This window comes from Parambassis ranga, chromosome 7 (genome assembly GCF_900634625.1).
Source record: "Parambassis ranga chromosome 7, fParRan2.1, whole genome shotgun sequence".
Classification (NCBI taxonomy): Eukaryota; Metazoa; Chordata; class Actinopteri; family Ambassidae; genus Parambassis; species Parambassis ranga.
Window position 1 is genome coordinate 14,620,679 of NC_041028.1, and position 21,641 is coordinate 14,642,319.

The 21,641-nt window shown below is 40.7% G+C and overlaps 1 protein-coding gene and 1 non-coding gene across 2 annotated transcripts in view; both read left to right on the forward strand.

The window, feature by feature from the left end:
* The window catches only part of vstm2la (V-set and transmembrane domain containing 2 like a), a 34,017-nt gene continuing 12,376 nt past the window's right edge, over window positions 1-21,641 (forward strand). Inside the window, exon 1 of the mRNA XM_028410045.1 lies at window positions 1-327. Within this exon, the coding sequence (XP_028265846.1) occupies window positions 210-327 (118 nt within the window). The 5' untranslated portion in view covers window positions 1-209. The remainder of the gene's footprint in view (window positions 328-21,641) is intronic.
* Window positions 19,914-19,986, forward strand: trnar-ucg (transfer RNA arginine (anticodon UCG)). The gene has a single exon. It is a non-coding gene; the product is annotated as a tRNA-Arg (tRNA).

Sequence of the window (21,641 nt, forward strand, 5' to 3'; positions counted from 1 at the left end):
GCTGCGCCGACTTCTTCTACTTCTTCTCTTTCTTTCTCGCGGGTGTCTCGCTCCCTCTGTTGCCAGAACAATTCATCTGGATTTTTTTTTAAAAAAGAAAAGAAACAAATTAAAAAAAAAAAAGAAAACATAACATTTCCGTCGCGTGCACTCTACCCGATGTGAAAAAGAAAGAAGGAGGAAAGGAGAGCAGATCCAACAGAAGAGAAATGGGAGCGTTCAGGGTGCTGCTGGGGAGTTTACATTACATGGGACTCTACATGCAACTTAGTGTCTCCGCACGGCAAGCTGGACACGGCGAGATGGAGAACCACATCTCTGGAAACGGTATGTGCTGCACATTGTTTTTCCTGATTATGGGAGGACTTCAGAGATAAAGAGGGAGCTGTGGTGAGAATGGCAGAGGTGATGCCATATGCTTACATGCAGAGGAGGAATTAAACAAAGAGGAGCGCACAGGCTGCTGCTGATGACGATATTATGACAGCTGTAATGCAAATGAGTGTTTCTTTGATTGACGTGCGCAAAATAAGAAGAGTTAAGGGTGATGTCTGCTTTTCATTCAGGCAGATCTGTCATGTGAACGTGGCTGATTGGATCATTTCAGGTCAGATCTGTGACATGTTTAATTGTACTTGTGTTGACTGACAGAAGTCTTATTTGAGCTGCAGCTCCTCGCCCTCCTCTCCCATCATCAGAGGTGATGTCAGCTCATAGGTGGATGTTAAAATGTCATTCATTCTCCTACTTAACAACCTGTCCTTCAGCTTTCATCAGGAGCTTTCTTAAATGGCCCCCAGTGTTTACACTTGGTTACGTCATATGGTCTTAACAGAGAGAGAGAGTGTGTCACGGCTCTGTCCTGGTTTGTCCTGGTAACTTTGGCTCAGCCTGCCTGTCTCCACAGGTGTCACGCTGGCAGATGTGCTGGCATCACTGACTTTGTGTGGGTTGAAAAATAAAGCGAGGAGAGAAGAGGAGGAGGAAGTGAACTCTCCATGAGATCCTCCATTATCAGGTGCTGCATGTCAGCCCTGGACTCTGGACCTGAACCGCAGAATGCATTCAAAGTGTGGGTGCATAGATGGTGATGGTCTTTTGTGAGAAGACACTGATCAGTTTGTCAAGTTGGTTTCCTTCTCAAAAAGGAATCCACACCAGTAAGAATAAGAATACCTTTATTAGTTCCACAATGGGGAAATTGTGGGACTAATAACAACAGCAGGTACAGAAAGTAAAGGATTAGTTAGGAAAGATATATACATGATAAAATAAACTACCAATAAAATATAGAATAGAATAGTAAAGTAGCATGCTGTATGTCTTCATGTTTCCATCACTGCTTATCACAGATCACAAATACCTGTGATCAATGCAGATTCATTTGGCCCTGGAGTGAATGGAGCTTGTTTTACAATGAAGACAAAAAGCCAGGAACATTCAGTAATAGAATTTGTAGCACTCTGATTATCTGTCCCTTAAACATGATGCTACAGCCATTAGATTAGCACCTTAGAAACTGCAAAAGACTGGAAACCGTTTGCCTGGTTATATCAGCGGGACACAGGGAGGATACTGTATCTTCATGGTCACACATGTACATTGTGAGGCACCAAAACTCTCTGGCTCTTTCGTGTTTACTTCTCCTCTAACTCCAAGCAAGACACCAGGCATGATGTAGAATCCCTCGGAGTCAGGGGTGCTTGAGTGAAAGTCTGCCATGTTGCACTCCAACCTACTTCCTTACTCAGACATTTGGTGCTATAGTGGTTCCATGAACAGATTTGTGATCTGTGTGTATGTGTGTGTGTGAACTAGTCTATAAATCTATCATATATTTATGCATACACATAACAATACAAAATTGCGCTAGCATAGTAAATAATGATGCATTATTATGCATTTCATTTATAATGCATTGAGCTGTCTGGTAACACTTCCAGTATCTTAAGTGCCTTTGGTCCTGCCAGTAATGCTGCAAGTACCAAAACCAGCTAGCTGTAGCTAACATTACATGTTGTTCATCATTGTAGAATATGTATGAGTAGTTGAGACATCAGAGTTTCTATCCTGAGGTAAATCGTTGTCTCAGACGATCTAGATTTTAAAACAGAAACACACACGGGATGTTGAATGATTTGTGGTCACCACAGGGAGTCCCACTCTGCCGGTCCCCGCTGATTTAGCAGCAGTATAATGTTGGGTGTGAATTTTCATTACACACACACACACACAGGCACACACAGGCACACACACACACCATCCATTACATTTTTTTCCTCTCTGTGTTGTAATGTCATGTTAAATCATTTCTCTGTGTTCCAGTTTAAAATATTTAGAGCTTATCGTTTGGCTTCCATGTGGATCACTGTGAATAATATCTCATGGCAGGTTGGTGCATCTGTAACATAAAGAATCAGAATCTGTTTTCAAACTGAATAATGTGCTTGTGGGAAGAGATATTTTGGAACAGTGGCTGTGTGGGATTTTTATGGAAATGAGTGTGCGCAGATACTCTTGTTTTGTCCTGAGGGTAGAATGAGTGAAAAGAGGAGGGCAACAAGAGATTTAAAACTCCTGCAGATGCAAGTGCACCACCAGATCCATGTAGCGTAATTCCTAATTGAAATACTAAATGGCCTTGCAATGTAATAATTAGTAAGACGCAGTACATAATACTGTGGTATAGAGTTAAGTCTAATAGGATTTTCTGATGGATTGTGAGTGTAATGATTTGCAGAGTGAGAGTGAAGAGAGTTCAGAGATTTGGATGAGGATAAAACCGCCTGAACTCACTTAACACCTTTATATTTGCAGAATAAATTCTGACATTTTTTTTAGACTTTGCAGTTATGAGGTGAATTCACAGTGTGTGCTCTGCCAGAGTGAGTCATTTCAAGCAAATGGCATTAAGGACAGGGTCAAAAGAGGCCCTCGTTTGCTTTTCAGAGACTATACTGTGATTTCAGGTAGTACGGAAGATTTCTGAGGCTCTGCAGGTAATAGTTTATCATTTTTTTCCCTTCACTGACACCACATCATATGAGGACAAAGAAAATGATTTAGATAGAAAGCGTTTTTGCTCTTTTTTTGAGTTTTTCTCTGAAGAATTTTAAGAAAAATTGTCATATAAACGGAACGTATCAATAGAAATCAAATCCGTTTTTTGTACCAGAGTGTAAACTTTCTGCTGTAAAGTTTGGAGGTCTATGAGGATTGACTCACTTTTGGAAGCAGCCACCTAGAGGCTGCAGTGTGAACTGCGGTTTCATGACTCCTTACTCTTTACCTAAGTTACTGTTTGATTCTAACCCAAGTGTAGTGTACTGCTGAAACACCCCCGTGATACACATATACATATTTTCCTTATGAATAATACAACATGTAATCATTGTGCGATTTAAAATATATGTATATATATATCGGTTGTTGCTGAAGCATCTTCACTGAGTTTTTTCATAGCTGCAGTGGGATACTTATGAGCATCTCTATAGATGAAGAGTTAATGCATATATCACTGAAATGCTGTTTGTGTGTTTTGAATCCATCATCTCTGATGCGGGGTTGAGCTTGTTTGTACTGGTTCATTTTTCTGTGAGTCTGGCTTGGCATTCTACATCTGCTCAGACACTGTGCTCAGACACACCACTTTCCAGTTAACTCCTAATTAGGAGCAAGTGAGGCGATTATTCCAGCCAATCAATTGCCTTAATTAATCAGTGAAGGGTAAATGAGCCATTGGGCCAATAAGATGCTGAAACTTTCCAAAGAAAAAACACATTGTAATGAGACAACTGAGGCTATGCTTCTGTTGTAGCCATACCAGAGCTTTCCAGAAAGCAGAACTACCATTATTAGATTGGACTTTTCTAATTCAACAAGTGAATTTCCCACCATTCAGTGGAGACAGAATCCTTTATGGCTGCTGCAGCACCTTAAAAGGCTTCAGGCATGGCTGCTTCTCCACAATGATAGTATTCGAGGGAAACACAGTGTGGACGGGTGTATGAGTCTGGCACACCCTGTGATGGTTAAGCCTTTAAATCCAACTTTAATACCCTTTTCCAATGCTGGGTGTGTGTTAAGATAAATGTAATGGGGACTTCCACTAAAACAAACTGGAGCACTGAGGCACACACTACTGTTAGACTGTTAAAAATCAAATAGTGGCCAATGCAGTATGACTGGAAATCATTCAAAGGCAGCTTGTGAGATTTACTCATGTCTTCCACAGAATCAAACACCAAATGTCCCTGTCTGCTCCACACCTCCCGCCTCCCACTCACTCACACTTCACATGTGACAGTGAGGTTCCATACGTCATCTCAGCAGACAGCTCAGAACAGGAGCCGTCACCAAAAACTCACGTCAGGTGATTTACAAATATAGAAAACAGAGTAAAGTGGGTCAGATCCATGCATCACTGTATAAATGCTGCATTGTATTGGCTTTGTCTAAAATAATTACACACACAGATGCCTCATCAGAACAATGTTTTTAAAAATCACTTTGCATGTTTTAAGAGTTTCTTAAACTTAATCTTTTAACCTGTTTTGTCTAACCATAACCATGATTTAAAATGCAAGGGGGCGTCAGGGAGATGCGATCCTCAGACCTGTGGGTGTAGGTCTGCAGCTTTGCATGTACCACCACTATCCCTAACCTGCATCTATTTCCTGTATCCGTCTCATGATTGGATGACGTTGGGCAATACAATCATATGTTCACATAATGTAAATGTAACATAATGTGTCCATATGCTCCATAAACATAGCCATGTGTCATATCTGGCAGACGTATTATTAACTAAATGTGGCATTTGCTGTGAGGACATGTTGACATTAAATGATGTAATCTGAAAGAAGTGTATGTGTGTGCAGAAAATGACAGGTGCTGCCTTTCTATGATAGAAATTCTTCGTATCTGCTATAACCTAAATTTACTTCATGCCAAATATACTTTACTCGCTCTGTCTGCCTCCCACTGTCAGTATCTGCGCTGCACAGACAGAGACATAAAAATAGAAGAAAAGTGTCAGAACAACCAGGAAGGACGGCTGAGGAGAGAGGGACAGGCTGACAGTTTTAAAGCTTGTTGGCGCTCAGCGGTAGGTAGAGCCAATGTATTTAGGTCCTGACCTCAGTATATACTCCTCACTGAGAAGACAAGTGCTTGAGGGCAGCCTGGAATAAACTGCACAAAGGGGAGAAATAATTACTGCAGCTGCACTTTCTCTTCACACGGTGCACAGATTTGTTTTTTCAGGACTTAAAATTCAATCTTTTTCACGTCTCCTTGCTTTGACTTGATATACTTTCATGGGCAAAGGGGTCTTAAAGAATAATGCATGACACATTTCACATTAGGGAGGTGTTCATTTTGTTTGTATACACATTACAACAAGATAGGGAAATTAGAGATTATATGTACATATTAAGTGTTTGCTTTTTGGCTGTTAACTTTTATAATGTGGAAGGATATTGTTTCAGGTTATTGTGTCACCCTGCTCATTCATTGTCTCACTAGAGGAACAAATTGGGACAAAGTCATATTTCATGAGAGCTGTGTGGCTGGTTGGTCAGGATGCTGTCTATGTTAGGTGTCTGTCCAAACACACATGTCCTGAGCATAATGGCCAAGCTGCAATATATTGATGACTTTTTGTGTGTGTTTTTTCCACTTTTTAAAACACACACATTCACTGTGCTGCAGACCTTTCAGCAAATTTGCAGTTAAACAAATGATCACAAAACAACAGACCTTGGGGGACCCTGAAAGTCTGGAGCTCTGGGCAGTTGCTCTTAATGCTCGGCTTGTAATCGAGCCCTGCTAATGACATTGTTTTGCTCTGTTCTGTGCTGTGTTGGCGTTCATTTTTTTTTCAACAGTGGAAAAACTGGTTCAACAGATAATAATTAAAGTGTATATATGATACACCACTGAGAGGCGTAAATGATTAATATTCTGCATAAATGTACATCAAAAGTGTGAAACTATTGACAGTCTTGCGCGGCTCAGACATTTTTTCTTTGCATTGCCTCACAACCTTTTTTTTTGCTTTAACTTGTCTGGTACTGTTGAAAATAAACAAGATAATTAACCACCATGTGAATACTGCAGTGATTGCACTAGCACTAATCACGCCTTGTTTCTTACTTCTATGGGTTTTTATTAATCCATTTAGAAAATAATAGCAGAGGTCTTGTTCGAATGAACATGGCCAGAGCATTGAAACTTTTGTTACAGTTTTGTTCTACACCTGTGCTCAGAAAGGACGTCATAAAGGCAGACAGCAGTAGCTATATATCCCCAACAGTCAATGCATCAGTCGAATTTATAAGGAAACATGGCAACAGTTCAGGTGGTGTGCTGATTGCTTGACAATGCAGACCCAGACCTTTCCTGTCTGCCATCATTCTTATCTCCCTCTTCTTCCCCTCGCCTGTCACTGCTCGCTGTGTTGTGCGTAATAAACTCTGAATCCTCTCCGTTCCCTTCCCCCTTGATCAGAACGCTCTCTTCAAAATCACCACAAACAAGCTGCGGGGTCATCTGGCAGTCAAGGACTTTCCCTCAGTCTTTTTCCAAATGCGCCGTCTGCCATGCTCGTCCTTCGCACTCTCACAAAGCACTTCACAGGTTTTTATGTGTGTGTGTGTGAGTGGCAACATACTTTGGAGGAGAAATGATTGCTTTGAGAGTGGCGATCCAAAGCTACACTTTCTCTAAGGTGTCCCTTCATGACTGAAACTCATCAGCAGAACTCATCCAACCAATTGATATGTGTGTGTGCATGTATGTGTGTGAGGCTCTGTGGACTTTGTGTGAAAGATGATAAAGGCAGCTTTGAGACAGATGATCCAAACCGTCTCTGTGTGTGTCTTTGCATGGCCGTACGCTGTGAGGATGTGCAGCGCTCTCCAAGAGATGGAGAGGGGGATAGAGTATTCCCTCTATTGCACTCAGCATGATGATGTTGGGAGAAGTGCTTGGCTGTGAAGACTTGTCTGAGAGAGCGTTGCTTATCTTCCATTAGACACATTACTGCCAACGTTGCCATCAAAGTAGAAAGACTCACACACGCACAAAGACTCTCAGATTCAGACACACACTTCTCCTGGGGAGGCACTTGGCAGGATTCATCTGTTGGCACTCTCACAGAGGCAGGGAGGAGGAGGAGAGGAGGAGGGAGGAGGAAGACAGACGAAGAAGGGAACGTGATGTATCCGTGGTCCAGGATCAGTCATTTGCAGCCTCAAAGAGCTCATCAGCCTCCAGCAGGCTGCCACATAATTTACTGAAGTATCATTGGTCCCTAGAGACACTCTAGGGACTCTGTGATATGGCTATTTTTTCAGAACTGTATCCTAAAGTCACATGTTAGCTTGATGTTAGTTATTAAAATAGAAGGCTTTGTTTAGACTTTAAGGTAGAGGATATCAAATCAGAGGTGAAATCCCGTTGCTTCATCTCCTCAGTGCAAATCTAAAAATTAAGAACATAAAAACATTGAAAAAACGTTGCAAGACATGTTGCACATTTATAAAGTTTCTGTTCTTTAATCATTTATGAACCAGTGCGCAAGACTGCCTCATCAGTCCATTGCAGTGAATTCATAATCAACAAAAACCTGCCGAGAGAAATTAGAAATTATAATCCATTGTTGGCAAAATGGTAAAACTTATATTTGTATGCAGTGAAGGATTATGGGAATTTTAATCAAAGCAATATGCAAGCATATGCTTTGAATTACCTCAACATTATCTTACAATATAATTGCATGTAACACTGAATGAAAGTAGATTGAACCTACAAGTCACTCTAATTGTGTTTTTCTTTAAATTGCCTAATTGCCTGATCTGCTATCAGTAGGTAGCTTGCTACGTAGCAGATTAACCAGTAAGTATCCTTCTCAACTACAATTACTCCATTATGTAGCCTGTTATTACCCAACACTTTGTGTTATTACAAATTTCAAGTTCATATTTAAAGCTTCTATAGGCAATGAGATTCTATGTGGATGAGAGCATTCACAGACATATTATATATATATGTCTGTGGATGCTCTCATTCATCCAGGGTCTTGAACTTCTCTTTCCAAATTATAGGTCACTATTTTACACCATCGCCTTTCCCCTCCTACCGATTCCTCACCATGGCAACTGTCTCTTAAGGACCTCATGCTCTGAAGAAAGTAAATCCCACTGTTCTATAAGCAGCGGTGTTATGGCCCTGTGTCAGTACTTTGAAATCAACCCATCACATAATCAGCAGGCGGCATCCCATGACTTCAAGCATATGGGGGGGAAACTGACTTTGAAGATTGCTTTAATGTGTTGTGCTGCTCACGCTGTCTTTCATGTGGCCGATATCGAAGCTGCATTTACATTTTGATGGCTTTCTGAAGCACTGTTTCAAGAGTGGCATGAAGAGGTTACATTATTTATACAACTCACAGTCAACCAAGCCTGGAGCTTTTTCCCCCCTCTCCTGAACTTCTTTAACCGTGTCAGGTGGACCAGTGAGCTCACAGATTTATTTTGAATACTTCCTCAGAACCAGGCCATGGAATCAGGATGTATGTATAAATACTGAAACTTCTTCTATAGAGTGTTCAAATGGAGAAGCTGAAAAACTGTAAAGATGAGTATGTGTGTGTGTGTGTGTGTGTACATGATCCTCAATGATTATTTAACTCCATTAATAATTTTCACAACATATCAATATAAAGTTAACATATGTAGATCACGATTTGATGTTTGCCCCTTTCTAGTTAGAGGGCAAAAACTGCAGTTCCTCAAACGACCACTCGAGGCTGGTTCCAAAAGCAAGTCAGTCACCATCGCTCTGTATAATACCCAGTTAAAACATCCAGCCTGGCATGAGAAACAGTTATTTTTATAATAGTTGTTAGCCTATTTTTACTAAGCTGATAGTTTAGCATTAGCATGAACCACAGATTTCTCTTGGATAACAAGTGTACGTCAGTTTTCAAGCCTTTCACAGCCCTGAACTAAGCATTATTGCAACGCTGCTGTTACACAGTGATTTGGGTTATTTAACTTTTTTAATGATTAAACACATTAAGTGCAATTATTTTATTAGTCATTAACACCTCTAGTTTCTAAATGAAATCTGACATATTACCATAAAGCCCCCCAGAAATCACAGCCTTCTCGTGTGTGTCTTCTTCACTGAAACAACACCATCAGTCAGCTGTCATCTTCAGTGCACAAAGAAAATAAAATTCCTTTATTCTTTAAACTTGTTTGTATTACATCATAACTCACTGTTGCTCTTTTCCTTCATGCCAGATTTCGAATATCAGACAAGCACTGCTGTTTATTGCACATACATCCTGCTCTGATGTCTAAATGAAGCCGTGTTGACTCAAGCTTTAGATTCAGCTCAACAGATTAGGTGCTTTGTTTACCATTACATTGTATTTAGCACTTCTGTGTGCTGTATTGTGACTTCTGTGGCTCTTAACTCTTTACTTTTTTGCAGCCATTTTCTTGAAAATAACTTTGAAAGGCTGCTGGACATACAGAGGTCCAGGACATTTTTAGATCCTTGAATATCAGTGTGAACACTTTAAAGCCATCTGGCACACACAGTCAGGTACTCACATGCTGTATTGTATGAAGGCACATCATGTTGAACTCCACATTCATTAGGTGATACAGTAATGCAGAAACAAAACAAAGCAAGCAGCAAAAAGTGCCATTTTTGCACTCCTCCCCTGTGAAACACATACACATAGCACGCTCAATTATGTGTGCTGCCCCTGGCCATTTCCAGACAGGGTTATCCATTACAACATTTCTGCAGTGACCAGGCCTAATTACGCCGCCATGGAGAGCCTCTCTGCTACACAGCAGGGGGGCACGTATATGGACTCACACAAGGTGTGAGTATATCTGTTTAATTGTCAGTGACTCTGCAACCATTGCTTGGTTTTGCAATTACCAAAACTGGAACCAAATTAACTGGCAAACATGTAGTTGTTCAAAGAATTCCTTCCACACACACACACACACACACTCTTTCCCTCCTTTAGCTGCCTGCCAGTGATTTACTGTCTTTCATGTCCAACTAATAGGCTCTTGGCCATCTTTGAGGGCCTGCATGGTATTTACAAAGGGCTGCTAAGTTGGACAACTTGATACCTGTGGGCAGTGCGCACAGGAATGAGTAAACACACACACACAAATGCACTAATGCCATTACACTCCGCTTGCTGCAGTAGAAATGTGTAAATGTTTTCTCAGTGCTGTTCGGTATGGTTGGCTGTTCAGCAGATGAGCAGATGATTTTTCCTTTTTTTGCAAATATTACTTATTAATTAGGCTACAGTTCACATATTATATGTATAGTTTAACTGTGAAATACATTTAATATGTAAAAACCAATGCATATCTTCAAATTCATTTACAGGTAACGACTTGTTTTCAGTTGTTTGATTTGTTGTTCATCTTTTGGCCGATTGCTGATGCTAATATATTCTCATATTTTTTTCCACCTTACTACTACAAGGATAATCAAGCCTTTCCTGCAGTGATTTCAAACTATTAAATAGGGCATTTGTATGTTATGTTAGGGCAAATGTAATGTTAAAGGAATGCTAGCAGTTTTTCTACAACTTCCACACCACATGTTCATTTTATACTCACTTACATACTGGAAACAGTTTCTTATATCTCCTTCTTTTTTACTGACAATACATTTTAGGTCTATAATGATATTATGCTGATATTATTGTGCATCTGTCTGTCTTGTTTTAAGTCAGAAAACCATTGAAAGCAGGAGTTGCTTAGCACCTAGCATTGTCACATACCTGTGATTAAAGCAGAATGAGTGCTGGATTGTATGCTTACCTGCTGCACATAGATGTATGTTTATTTTTTAATTGCTCTCAAAGGGCTTTGGGCACTTTTGTTGTTTTATATTTCACTGGCCAAGTTTTTTTGCTGCTACAACTCATTTGCTAAAATAAGCTCTCATATTTTATTGGCAAGAAAGCAGCATTTTATAAAAATAGACATTTTCCTCCAGAAGGCTTCTGCAGGACAGTGACATTTTGACTCCACAGAGAATGAGCAGCAAAGCACCTTAATGCTGAAGGGACTCCCAGACATTTCACAGCTGAGACAAGCTGAGGACATTCTGCCAGAAAAAAAAAATTCTGCGGATAAGGCTGTGCTTAACTGTCCCCTGGGTGGATTTCTGTCTGCATCTGGCTGTGCAGCACACAGAGGAACAGTGTGGCCAGAGCGCAGGATGCAGCTCTGTATTGGAGCTACATTGCCCTAAACATGACACCCTATCAATGATAAGAGCAAGCTGCATAACCAACTGAATTACTACAAGGGGGATGCTTTAACCATGAAGCTGCTCAGTGCTCGGGTGCAGTAACCCCAGACAAGGGATTAGTGATGAGAATATGTTGCATACCAAATCACCTTTTAAGTGCAGGGATGCTTTGCCCAGAGATGATGGTTCTCAGTAGTACATTTACACTCTATGTCTCTGCTGCTACACTGCAGTGGCCATTTTCCCTTCTTTCCATTACATTGTCTCTAGGATCTCAAAATGGTGTGGGAGTGAACCATTTTGCATGTGAGACCTGGTTTTTACAATAAATGGCATCATCACAGTCCAGGAAATCTCATTTGTTGCTCAGTTGCTGCTTCTTACAGCAGCTTTTGTTCTTTATGTGAAGCCGGTTACATATTCCTTCTTGACATTTTGCAGCCGGTGGATTCGTTTCACGGGTCTGATTGCTATAACATATTTGCATCATCCTTTATCCTTCTGCATTCTGTGTAAGCATTAGGAACCTGAATCATGAGGTTCAATATTCAAGCACATTTTTAATGTTACTAAAATCATTTCTCTGGCTTTGTTGCATTGATGCTGTCAGATCATTTGACTCATAAAGGTGCGTAAGATACACAGAGGTATGTGGTATATGCAGAGACCATTTACACATTTTCCCCCAGGTAGTAATCACTACAATCCAAGGTCTCTGCGGAATCATGATCTGCATGTCTCTCTAATTCAGAGCTGCCCTCTACAAAGTATGTGGACTCTTACAACAGTGTGTCCTTTTGTACTATCTGAGTCCAGACATTTAATAGATGTATATGACAGATATAAATGTCCTAGTGTTAATGTTTGCTGTCTCCTAAAATGCTGTAATGCTAAACCCATCCATCCATTCTTCAAAAAAATGTCCTCCACCTTCTGTTGAAAACTACTCCCAGGCATGCCAGGAGATGTAATCCCTTCATTGGATCATGGCTCAGATATCTGTGCTTAGTAGACCTTTAAAGAGAGGCACCTACGGGGCAACCTAACCAGATGCCCTGGATATCTGAACTCTTTAACCGATCGTGGCGAAAGAGCCCAGTGACCCTGTGGTGAAACCCAATTTCTGCTACTTGTATCCACAATGTTAATAATTGTCCAGATTCCATGACCATAGGTGAGGGTATAGGGATGTTGACTGACTGGTAAATTGAGAGCTTTGTTTTCTCGTTCAATGCTCTTCCAGATTCAAGGCCTTGTTGTGGCAGAAGGGCTTATATCCTCGGAGCTGTGTTGTTGGTGACTGAACTGACCAGATTTTACATAGCCACGCTTTATGAATAAACCAAAACCACTAAGTACTTGGCTGCCCAATCATAACAAAAAATAAGCAGCACACTGGGAATGGAGCTGCACAGGTCATTTCAGATGAGCTTTTGTTCACAGGAAAGATGTGATATGATTTGAATGGGAGGATTAACAGCTAATGGATCTATCATTGCTGCTGATTAATTCCTGTGGTACAGGTGTTTTTTAACAAAGTCCAAAACTGACCGAATTAAAACAAGGCAACAGCAGACGAGGCCCTCGTTAGATTTTAAACAGCTAATTTAAAAAATGTCATTCTTTCTGGATAAAATGTTTTTGTGCTTGTAACCATGAGCCCTGATAAGCTTGCAATGTCTCGCTGTTGTCCTGAGCTCTGCGATACGTCAAACTCATTAGCTCAACCAGATTGTCGTTTACGGAAGACAAACACTGCAAATGAAATCTCATCCAAATGAAGCTTAGTGTCGCTGCTGCAAATAGATTACAACTGAGGAGTTGTATTCCCAACGTCGGTTCTGATTAGCGCTGTGAAGACACAGCTCATTTTTTTTTTTTTTTAAGACAGAGATGTTCCTGTGTGACAGCTCGGCGTCTTGGAGGGGGCCTGATGTGTCGTGGCCCTATTAGATGTGACACTTTTCGCGCCTGTTATTCTTTTTTAATCTGCTGTGTCAAAGTCATGCTCTGTCTCTCTGTTTTGTCTCTGTCTTCTTCTTTTTTTCGGTGGTGTCTCACCTTCCTTTTCGCTCCCTTCTTTTTCTCCTTCCCTTACATGTGTTAATGCAGCGAAGTTGTCACCGTTGTGGCTGCCACAGAGAAGATGAAAAGATCCAGCACTGATGCAGGCAGGGCATACACCCGCCTCTTACAGGCAAAGCGTTTTTTTTTCACCTCTGATTAATTGAATGTGATTTACTTTAAGATTTGGAAAGTAGGCCAGGTGCCTCTGTTCCCTCTCAGCTACTGCCACTGCTGTCTGGAGTCCTGAGGTGTTCTTTAAGTAAGTTATTTTTTCCTAATGTAATGAGCTGCACTAAACGGAAACTGCACGCTTATTTGTTCTCATCTTTTTGATTTGTGCAGATGAAGTTTTAAAAAATGTGTGTTACACATGCATTAATCCCTGTTAATATGAATCAGGATCCAAATAGCTGATGAGTTTGAAGTGCAGGATTATTTGTGTTCACCTTTGCTATTAGGACACTGCAATAAATCGCAGCCCTGCCAGACACCTAACAACAAAGCCCTGCAGTGTTGCGTTTACACACAGTCACAGTCTGTCCTCTGTCCACCCACTTAACTATATCACCTTGATTTTTTTTTTTTACTGTCCTCACCTGACACAGGGAGCTAGTAGCTTTCTTTACTATAAAAGATCAATAAATGTGCTGGTCCTAAAGTTGTGGGATGGGATGGGATGGACCACCAATAGTCATCCAACAAGTTTAAGTGCAAAACGGAACAGTATGTTTCTGCTGTTTTCCTGACAGTCCTGGAAAGAAGGAGAGGCGACCTCCGGGGCTGAAAAAGGAGTCGGTACAGGACGGCCAAAAAACTGCTGTTCCATGACTCAGTCCCCTCAGGCCTCTGTGTTTAAATGCCCTAGCTTTACTGCATAAATAACCCTATATTAGTAGGATGTACCACTGTGTCCTGTGGGGGAAAAACACCTTAATGTGGGATGTGTCAAAGCACAATCAAACTAAATATACACACATAAATGCTGCTTAAAATAAGGAAAATAACACAGCATTTTCAGTAAGAAATATATAATTGAATGAAAAGTAAATAATAATTTATATTACTGTCCCTGCAACAGAAACAAAACTCTTAAGTTCCTCCCAAGGTTCCTGGTTAGTTCCTGCTATGGAAAAAGCCCAAAAGATTTTAAAGCAATGGCAAACACTTGAACTTCCCTCCTGGGACCAGGAGGAATCAGGGATGTTTTGGAAGAAGAAGCAGTGGGATATGTTCTGCGGGCCACTGAATGATGCTGATTGGTTGAACTTCACCTCACCTTCTTCTGAAAACAAAAGACATGCAGCATTTAAACAATATGGCTGGCTGACTAAGGGTTGAGTTCTTGTAAATGGCTGCACCACTTCGTGCCTGCCACTGCTCATCTATAGAGTCCCTCCAATGATTCCCAGTGCCTGGGAAAATTTCCTGCTGTACTAAACACTTAAGACAGAAAGAAACTCACGCATATGCACTTTTTGCTTGCTGCTGTAATTCTTGTTGTCCTCAGTCCTCCACAGCTTTGTTTACAAAAAGGAGACTTAAATGCTGTTAAATGAGTAAATGATGTGAATGATTTCCCTGATGGTGCTTTTAAAACAACCAGATTAAAGTAAACAAAAAAAGAAAATGCTATCTTGAAATCACTGCATTACTTTAATTATTTGTTTTGTTTTTAGAAACACTATTTCTTAACAGCCGCTGCATACGCAAGACATTTCTTGTTTTAATGTGGAGATAAGACCGAAGATGAGTCAGAAAGGGGGATGGCATTTAGCAAAGGGCTGAGCTTCAGTCAGTATACAAATAATGAGGCCAAGATGCAGGATTGTATGAGTCCAAATTAGTCTTAACATTTGCTTGGACAACCATAATGAGCTTAAGTGGAAGATACACACTTTCTTTCAGACCTACAGCTGTGGCTTCATGTTTTTTTCTATCGAGTAAAAAGGGTTGATTTGAATTCATTACACCAAAAAGTGCTACATCTAAATACAGTCTAGTGTCGATCACATCAAAGAAGTCATGTCTTTTGGGCTTCGAAGTGACAAACAAGCTGTAAATCTAAGTCTTTTATTTTACAGCTGACAGATTCAGATTACAGTCCTGTTTTAAATTGTTCCACCAAATCTGAACAAAAAAAACTGGATTTATTGTTAATTTCTCTGATTCACAGTGGTAATTCTTTTTATATACGGTAGTCAGTAACCTCTGCATTTAATAATTTGTGTTTAAATTAACAGTTAATCCTCCATCCTCAGTAAATATGTGTGTTTGTTTATCTAAATCCCAGGTCATTTGTTGTCTTTCCTCCATCAATTAGAGTCATTAATCTGTCATCTAGATCCCTGCTTATTTGAATAACTGATGAGCTAATCCATGCATTACAATCTACCTAACTGGTTAAATCCTTTTCTGTTTATAGACAAAAAAACGTATCACGAAATCATTTTATGAGCACTGAACATTATGATTCCTGCCGTTAACGATGCAGACCTCACTCGTGGCTAAAGCCTAAGAAATGCGAACGCATTAAACATTGGAGCCTTGCTAAAAGGAAATCAGAAGCACAAAGTGTTTGGAATAAATGCAGCTTGAGCTTTTTCAATGACTTCAAACTGAGTGTGGGAATAAATTAATCTGCAAATCATTCATAGCAATCACGTTTGATTTTATTATTTTATATATATTTTATTTTTTATTATTACTTTTTCTGACACATTTATATAACAAAAGTAGCAGAGATGGCTTTTAGCTTCATTTTTATCGTTTCCACAAAATGTATCACCCTGACTGCCATCTGAAGATGTTAGGAGTGAATATTAATAGACATCCCTGCTGTGAGATGCTGTAAAGAATAGAAGACATAAAGGCCTGAACACACCAAACAAAGATCATGCAGTCACGCAGGCATGGCTGCAGCATCACTTCATGTTACCTTTATTGGGGTAAAAAAGGGTTAATGGGCTTTGCTCAATGATCTGAAAAGCTGTTGATGGAGGTCTGTCTAGTGTGTGGACCACAAGTGCTCGCCAATGGGCGTGACATTATATATATTATAGCAAGCAAAGCCCAGCTGAGCCTTCACATCCCCCTGCAGTGATGCCAGAGACCTCCACAAGGAGTTCGATGTGTAAAACTCCGGTGTAAACCCTCACTTCTATGCATTCTGGTGTTGTTCTGTTACCTTTCCTGCCTCCATTTTGTGGAGTGTAAAGTTCCCTGGATGCTCTTTGTGTCTCTGTGTTTGATTATATTGATTCTGTGATGAAGCTAAGCGGCAGTCTGTCCTGTAATCTCTGTCATTCATCAATGTCAGCCTTAATAGAGGCAGAGAGGGAAAGGAGTGTAAGGAAGCCCTGTTGGTAAACCTCCTGTGACTGGCTATACATCTGCTGTGTCTGTCTGTCTGTGTGTGTCTGTCTGTGTGTGTGTGTGTAAATTGAACAACAACTTCTGACTCTATGCTTTCTCTGTGTACCAGAATATGTACTTCTATTGAGTAAACACTGGGTATAGAAGTGTGTGCCGAATGGTGTGTATATCCAACAAGCCAGTTCACTCATTTATCCATGCTGTCAGCTCGCCCCTTGAGAGCTTCACACAACAGTAACCTGCGGGGATGAGGGCGAGGAGGAGGAAGAAGAGAGGGAGAATAGAAGGAACAGGAGAATGAAGGGAAGGAGGAGGAGCAGGAGGAGAGGAGGTGTGATTCAGGTGGGAGGGAATTTCACCACTCCCTGCCAGACACTGAGGCTCAGTTCCAGCTGTCCTGACTACCAACACCCAACCACAACCACCACCTCATCCACCCTCCTCTTCTCGCTCCAGCTTTGGACACAAAAGCTTTCACAGCTCTGGCCTTTAACAGTGTGGAGATGATGGGAGGCTCTTTTGCCTCTTTGCAAACAGCTTATGCCTTTCAATTGTATGACTCCAAACCGTCAAACCGAACAGAGCATCAATCACAAGAAAAGTCCATCCATGTGCACTTTCGAGATTCAAACTGTACCTCTGCTTATGTAGCACTAAATATTTCCCATAATTCCACCAAGTTCCAAAATTTTATTCCAGGCATTTATATGCAAACACACATAATAGTTAGGTCTATTCTGTAAACACAAGTGCCTCATTGTATCAGTGTAAAGGATGCTGTATGTATTTAACAGACATACAGGAAGTGCTTTGGTTCTAACTTGGCATGTGAGAAGGTGTTCTAGCTTTGCCAGTTAAACATTCAGTCTGCCTGTTTCCTGCAGGTGTTTAAGCGGTGGATTGTGGCCAGCTTGGCACGGCTGACATAATTGTCTGTAACTTACCCGGCTCAACCAGACTGTGATTGATGTGCAGGGAACAGACTCGGTGATTGCTCGTGGCAGGATGTTTTCTGCTGTGCTGTTTTGACGATGGATTCAGTCAGTGTCGATCTTCCACTGCAGGTTGTGATTAAGGGGACTGTAGGTCACAGAAACTTGATTGTTTCAATCTTCAGCATGTGCTGTATAGTTTGATTACCCCACAGAAATTTCTGTCAGGCTCAATGGTATTATACAGTAAATGGTTGTCAAACTTACTATATTATCTGTATGTGTGTATTGTTAACATGTTAGTTAACAATATCCAGTCTCAGTATGTAGAACTGGTCTCTCAGAATTAGCATATTGGCCCAGTTTGTATATGAGCAGTTGTAAAATTACACTCCAAAAGTTCCTGTGTTGCTTCTAGGCTTACTGTGTAATTAAAAAAAAGTTTTCTACCACAGCTGGTGTTCACAAGGGCAGAACATGCTGATAAATGCTGATACCATGGTGCACTGCTGGTAGAGCTTTTTCAATCTGCACAGTAACTCCTGGCTTTGGTACTTTTTTTCAGAATCTGGCAAACTGGTAAACATCTTATTTTAAGCAAGTTAAAGAAAGCCTCAGCAGAAAGTTCTGTCTCATTTGGTGCACCTAAGAAAAGAGAGAGCTTTTTGCATTAAACTGTGTCATAAATAACTTACTTTGAGTTTGTATAGAAAATGTAGAATGATCTAATTTTGACTTTACAAAAGACATGCAACTGGAAGCAACTACTTCTTATTTTCCTCCTGCTGACAAGCTGTTGTTTTAAAGGAATATGATATCATGTGTTTATGTGTACAACTGTCTGCAAGCCATTTTTGTTTGAGCCCCTGGGCTCAGAGTGATTGATAAGCCTTTTCCGGTCTCTTTAAGCCATCCTTCCTCCACCCACAAACTCTGTTCTGAGTCAGGCCCAGCAGGGAAGGCTTACCTTTAGCTGTAAAGCTCGGTGCTGGGTTTTTAGCTTGTGCAGCTGTCGACTCCTATCTTTCTGCCCGTGTCGGTGCTGGAGAGGATACTCCAGGGTGCATTAGAGAGGGTAGGGAGATTAGATACAGAGTGCTGATATCTCCCCGTCTCTCTCCTGCTACATCTCCTCTCTGCCGCTGCTGCCATGGCTCAGGAGAATAAGCTGGTGGAGGCAGCTTTTAAAAAGGCAGAGGAAGAAAGATGCTCCCTGTTGTGATTTCTGCAGGCCTGCTTCTTTCATTTCGCCTCTGACTTCGTCGTCTCCTCTTCTTTGAAACTAGTCTTTCTGCCACGGCCACGCTGCTGCTAAAAATCAGCATACTGCATACCAAAAGAGAAAACAATGTTGTGAATAAGTTAAGTTGAATAAGAGTTGTTGGCTGCTTAGTAGTCTGAGCACTGACTATTTTGTTGTTGCCCGTTGAAAACACGGCTGTATCTCTGCACTTTGCACAGCGGTTTTCTGTGTCTGCTGGGAGCTGCCATAGATTCACCTTGGAGATGGCTTTATTGATCGCTCTATCTCTGGAGTGAGCTACACACACATCAGATTCATTGACTGATTGTTTGGTGCGGTGCTTTAATTGCTGTGTTTTCACACACTGTAATGCAGGAAACAGGGAAATTGAGCCTTTGGGGAGACATGTGAGGAAAAAAATACCGCAGAGCCCACAGCTACTGAGACATTATAGGCTTAAAACAACTCTGTGTGCACACATATGAATGAAGGATACCAGTGTGTGAATGCAATGCAGGTCATCACTCAGCTTCACCATTAGCCTGCCATTATTCTTCGAGTCTTTCTTTGTATTTAAATATTTGCTTGCCTTGGCAGCGCCTGTGTTCACATACGCACTGAGCTGTTTCTGACAATGAAAATGTCCAAATCGCTCGGGCTGGATGTTAAATGGACTTTATTCTGCCAGCTCTCAAACACAGAGTCAGTGTAGTATCAGAGTATGCCCATGTGTGATCCAATCCAGGGAAGGTCTGTTATACGACTAGCACTAAACATCAGGGTGGAGAAAAGGGGGGGGGGGGTCTTCTCTTGACGTGGCCTTGTTAAATTAGACAAAAAAACTGTGTAATTGGATGCATAGTCTACATATCTCATACATACATATCTCATCTACATATCTCAGCATTCTACCTAATAAATTTTCTACTTTCATGGTTGTTAATATATATGATCACATGCTGTGATGTGATTGCCCAGTGTCATGTGACCGCGTGGCCTAATGGATAAGGTGTCTGACTTCGGATCAGAAGATTGAGGGTTCGAGTCCCTTCGTGGTCGTGGGGACCTCTCACAAGGAAACCAAGCAGAATAGTCTTTTTTGATTTTGATATATAATAATACAATTTCTCTTAACATAAGTATTTAATGCAATTTGTGCTGTTCCATTCAGTGTTACTATTTTTTTTTTATCAAAACTGCTTCAAGACTGAACCCTTAAAAGTTGGAGATTCCACTTTAATAGATCCTCCTGTATTTCACGCACTGGTCCTTTAGGAGGCCACTCATCCCTGACCTCTGGCACTAGGAAAAATTAGTTCAGAAACTACAATTAAAATGGACGAAACTTCGGTGACATCATCCATAGAGTTCCTGAAGAAGATTCAGATCATTGTTGTGCTTTTGTATACCAATGATGTATGATTGACAAACCAACAAAGACATGTACGGTAAACACTTTACTGTCTGCACCTAATTAGACAAACACTTCAGCCTGTGTGCTATCCACTTTCTGATTAAGACTATCATGGTGGCTGGTTTGGAAAACTGCTCCTCCATTACTCCAAATAAAGTGGACCTCTAATTAGAATCATTTTTGTCATATTTGTATCTAAATGTTTTGGGTCACATGCAGTTAAACATATAAAAAAAAGACTTTTTGAGGAAATAAATCACCAGAAATGATCTCATCCATTCTCCATGCTGTCAAGTTAGAGACTTATAGCATTTACAAACCCTCATGAATGGCTGTAAACAATGTGGCATTTACACTATGTGGTTTAAAGCTTCATATCATCCATCACTGTTTTATGGCTAGTTAGCTCAGCTCCTGCTGCACTGACCACACACAGACACACACACACATACACCCCACAGCATTTTCACTAAGGCTTGTGAAAATCATTACACACTCGCTGTGATGTGTCCTTTTCTATTAGCTGAAATGCTGATGGTGTGAATTCTGTCATGTTATATTTCACTGTGAATAGAAGTTTAATGATGATAGATGGTAGGTGTAAGTTACAGTTGTGCTTCTAGAATATGTGCATAGATTATTCCCAAGATCTTCTCAAATTAGTCACTCAGGCAGGCCAGATTATCTTCATTGTTTTGGAAAAGCCATGACAAATAACAGAATGGGGACCACTGAGTGTTTTTTTTTTCTCTCGTAGCGGTAAAGTTTCTTCAAAAAGCTCCTTTTTAATAATGTTTTGAAACAGCATTTCTAAATTCCCCTGCCCTCAAACTATTTTTCATTTATTATGCCGCAGAAACACTTTATTTCATTCTGTTGTTTGGACTGCTGATGAAAGTTGTGAAGTATTGTACACTTATGAATAGGCAATAGGCACAACAAATTCCAACTGTGCCTCTGCAGAGAATTCATTTGTGGTTTCTCATTAGCGAGTCTTCAAAAAAAAATAATAATAACGCGTTCCAAAGAGACAAAACAATCTGGCGGGTTTTGCTTGCTCAGGCTGGTTTGACTTTGGGTTTGCTCGGGCTTAAGGCTTCCGGCAGGTTCTCTATGTAACTGGTGGTAGCTGTTTACCGCAGAACTGTTTAGAAGCTCATTACTGGAGCGTGAAGCTTGTTATGAGGCCATGTGAGAGACTCGTTACCCGCTAATTATTTCTGAGGAGCTGCCTGGCAAGTTTGGAAGGAAATGAAAAAGAGAGAGAAACAGAGAGAGATAAAGCACAGCAGGAGGATGG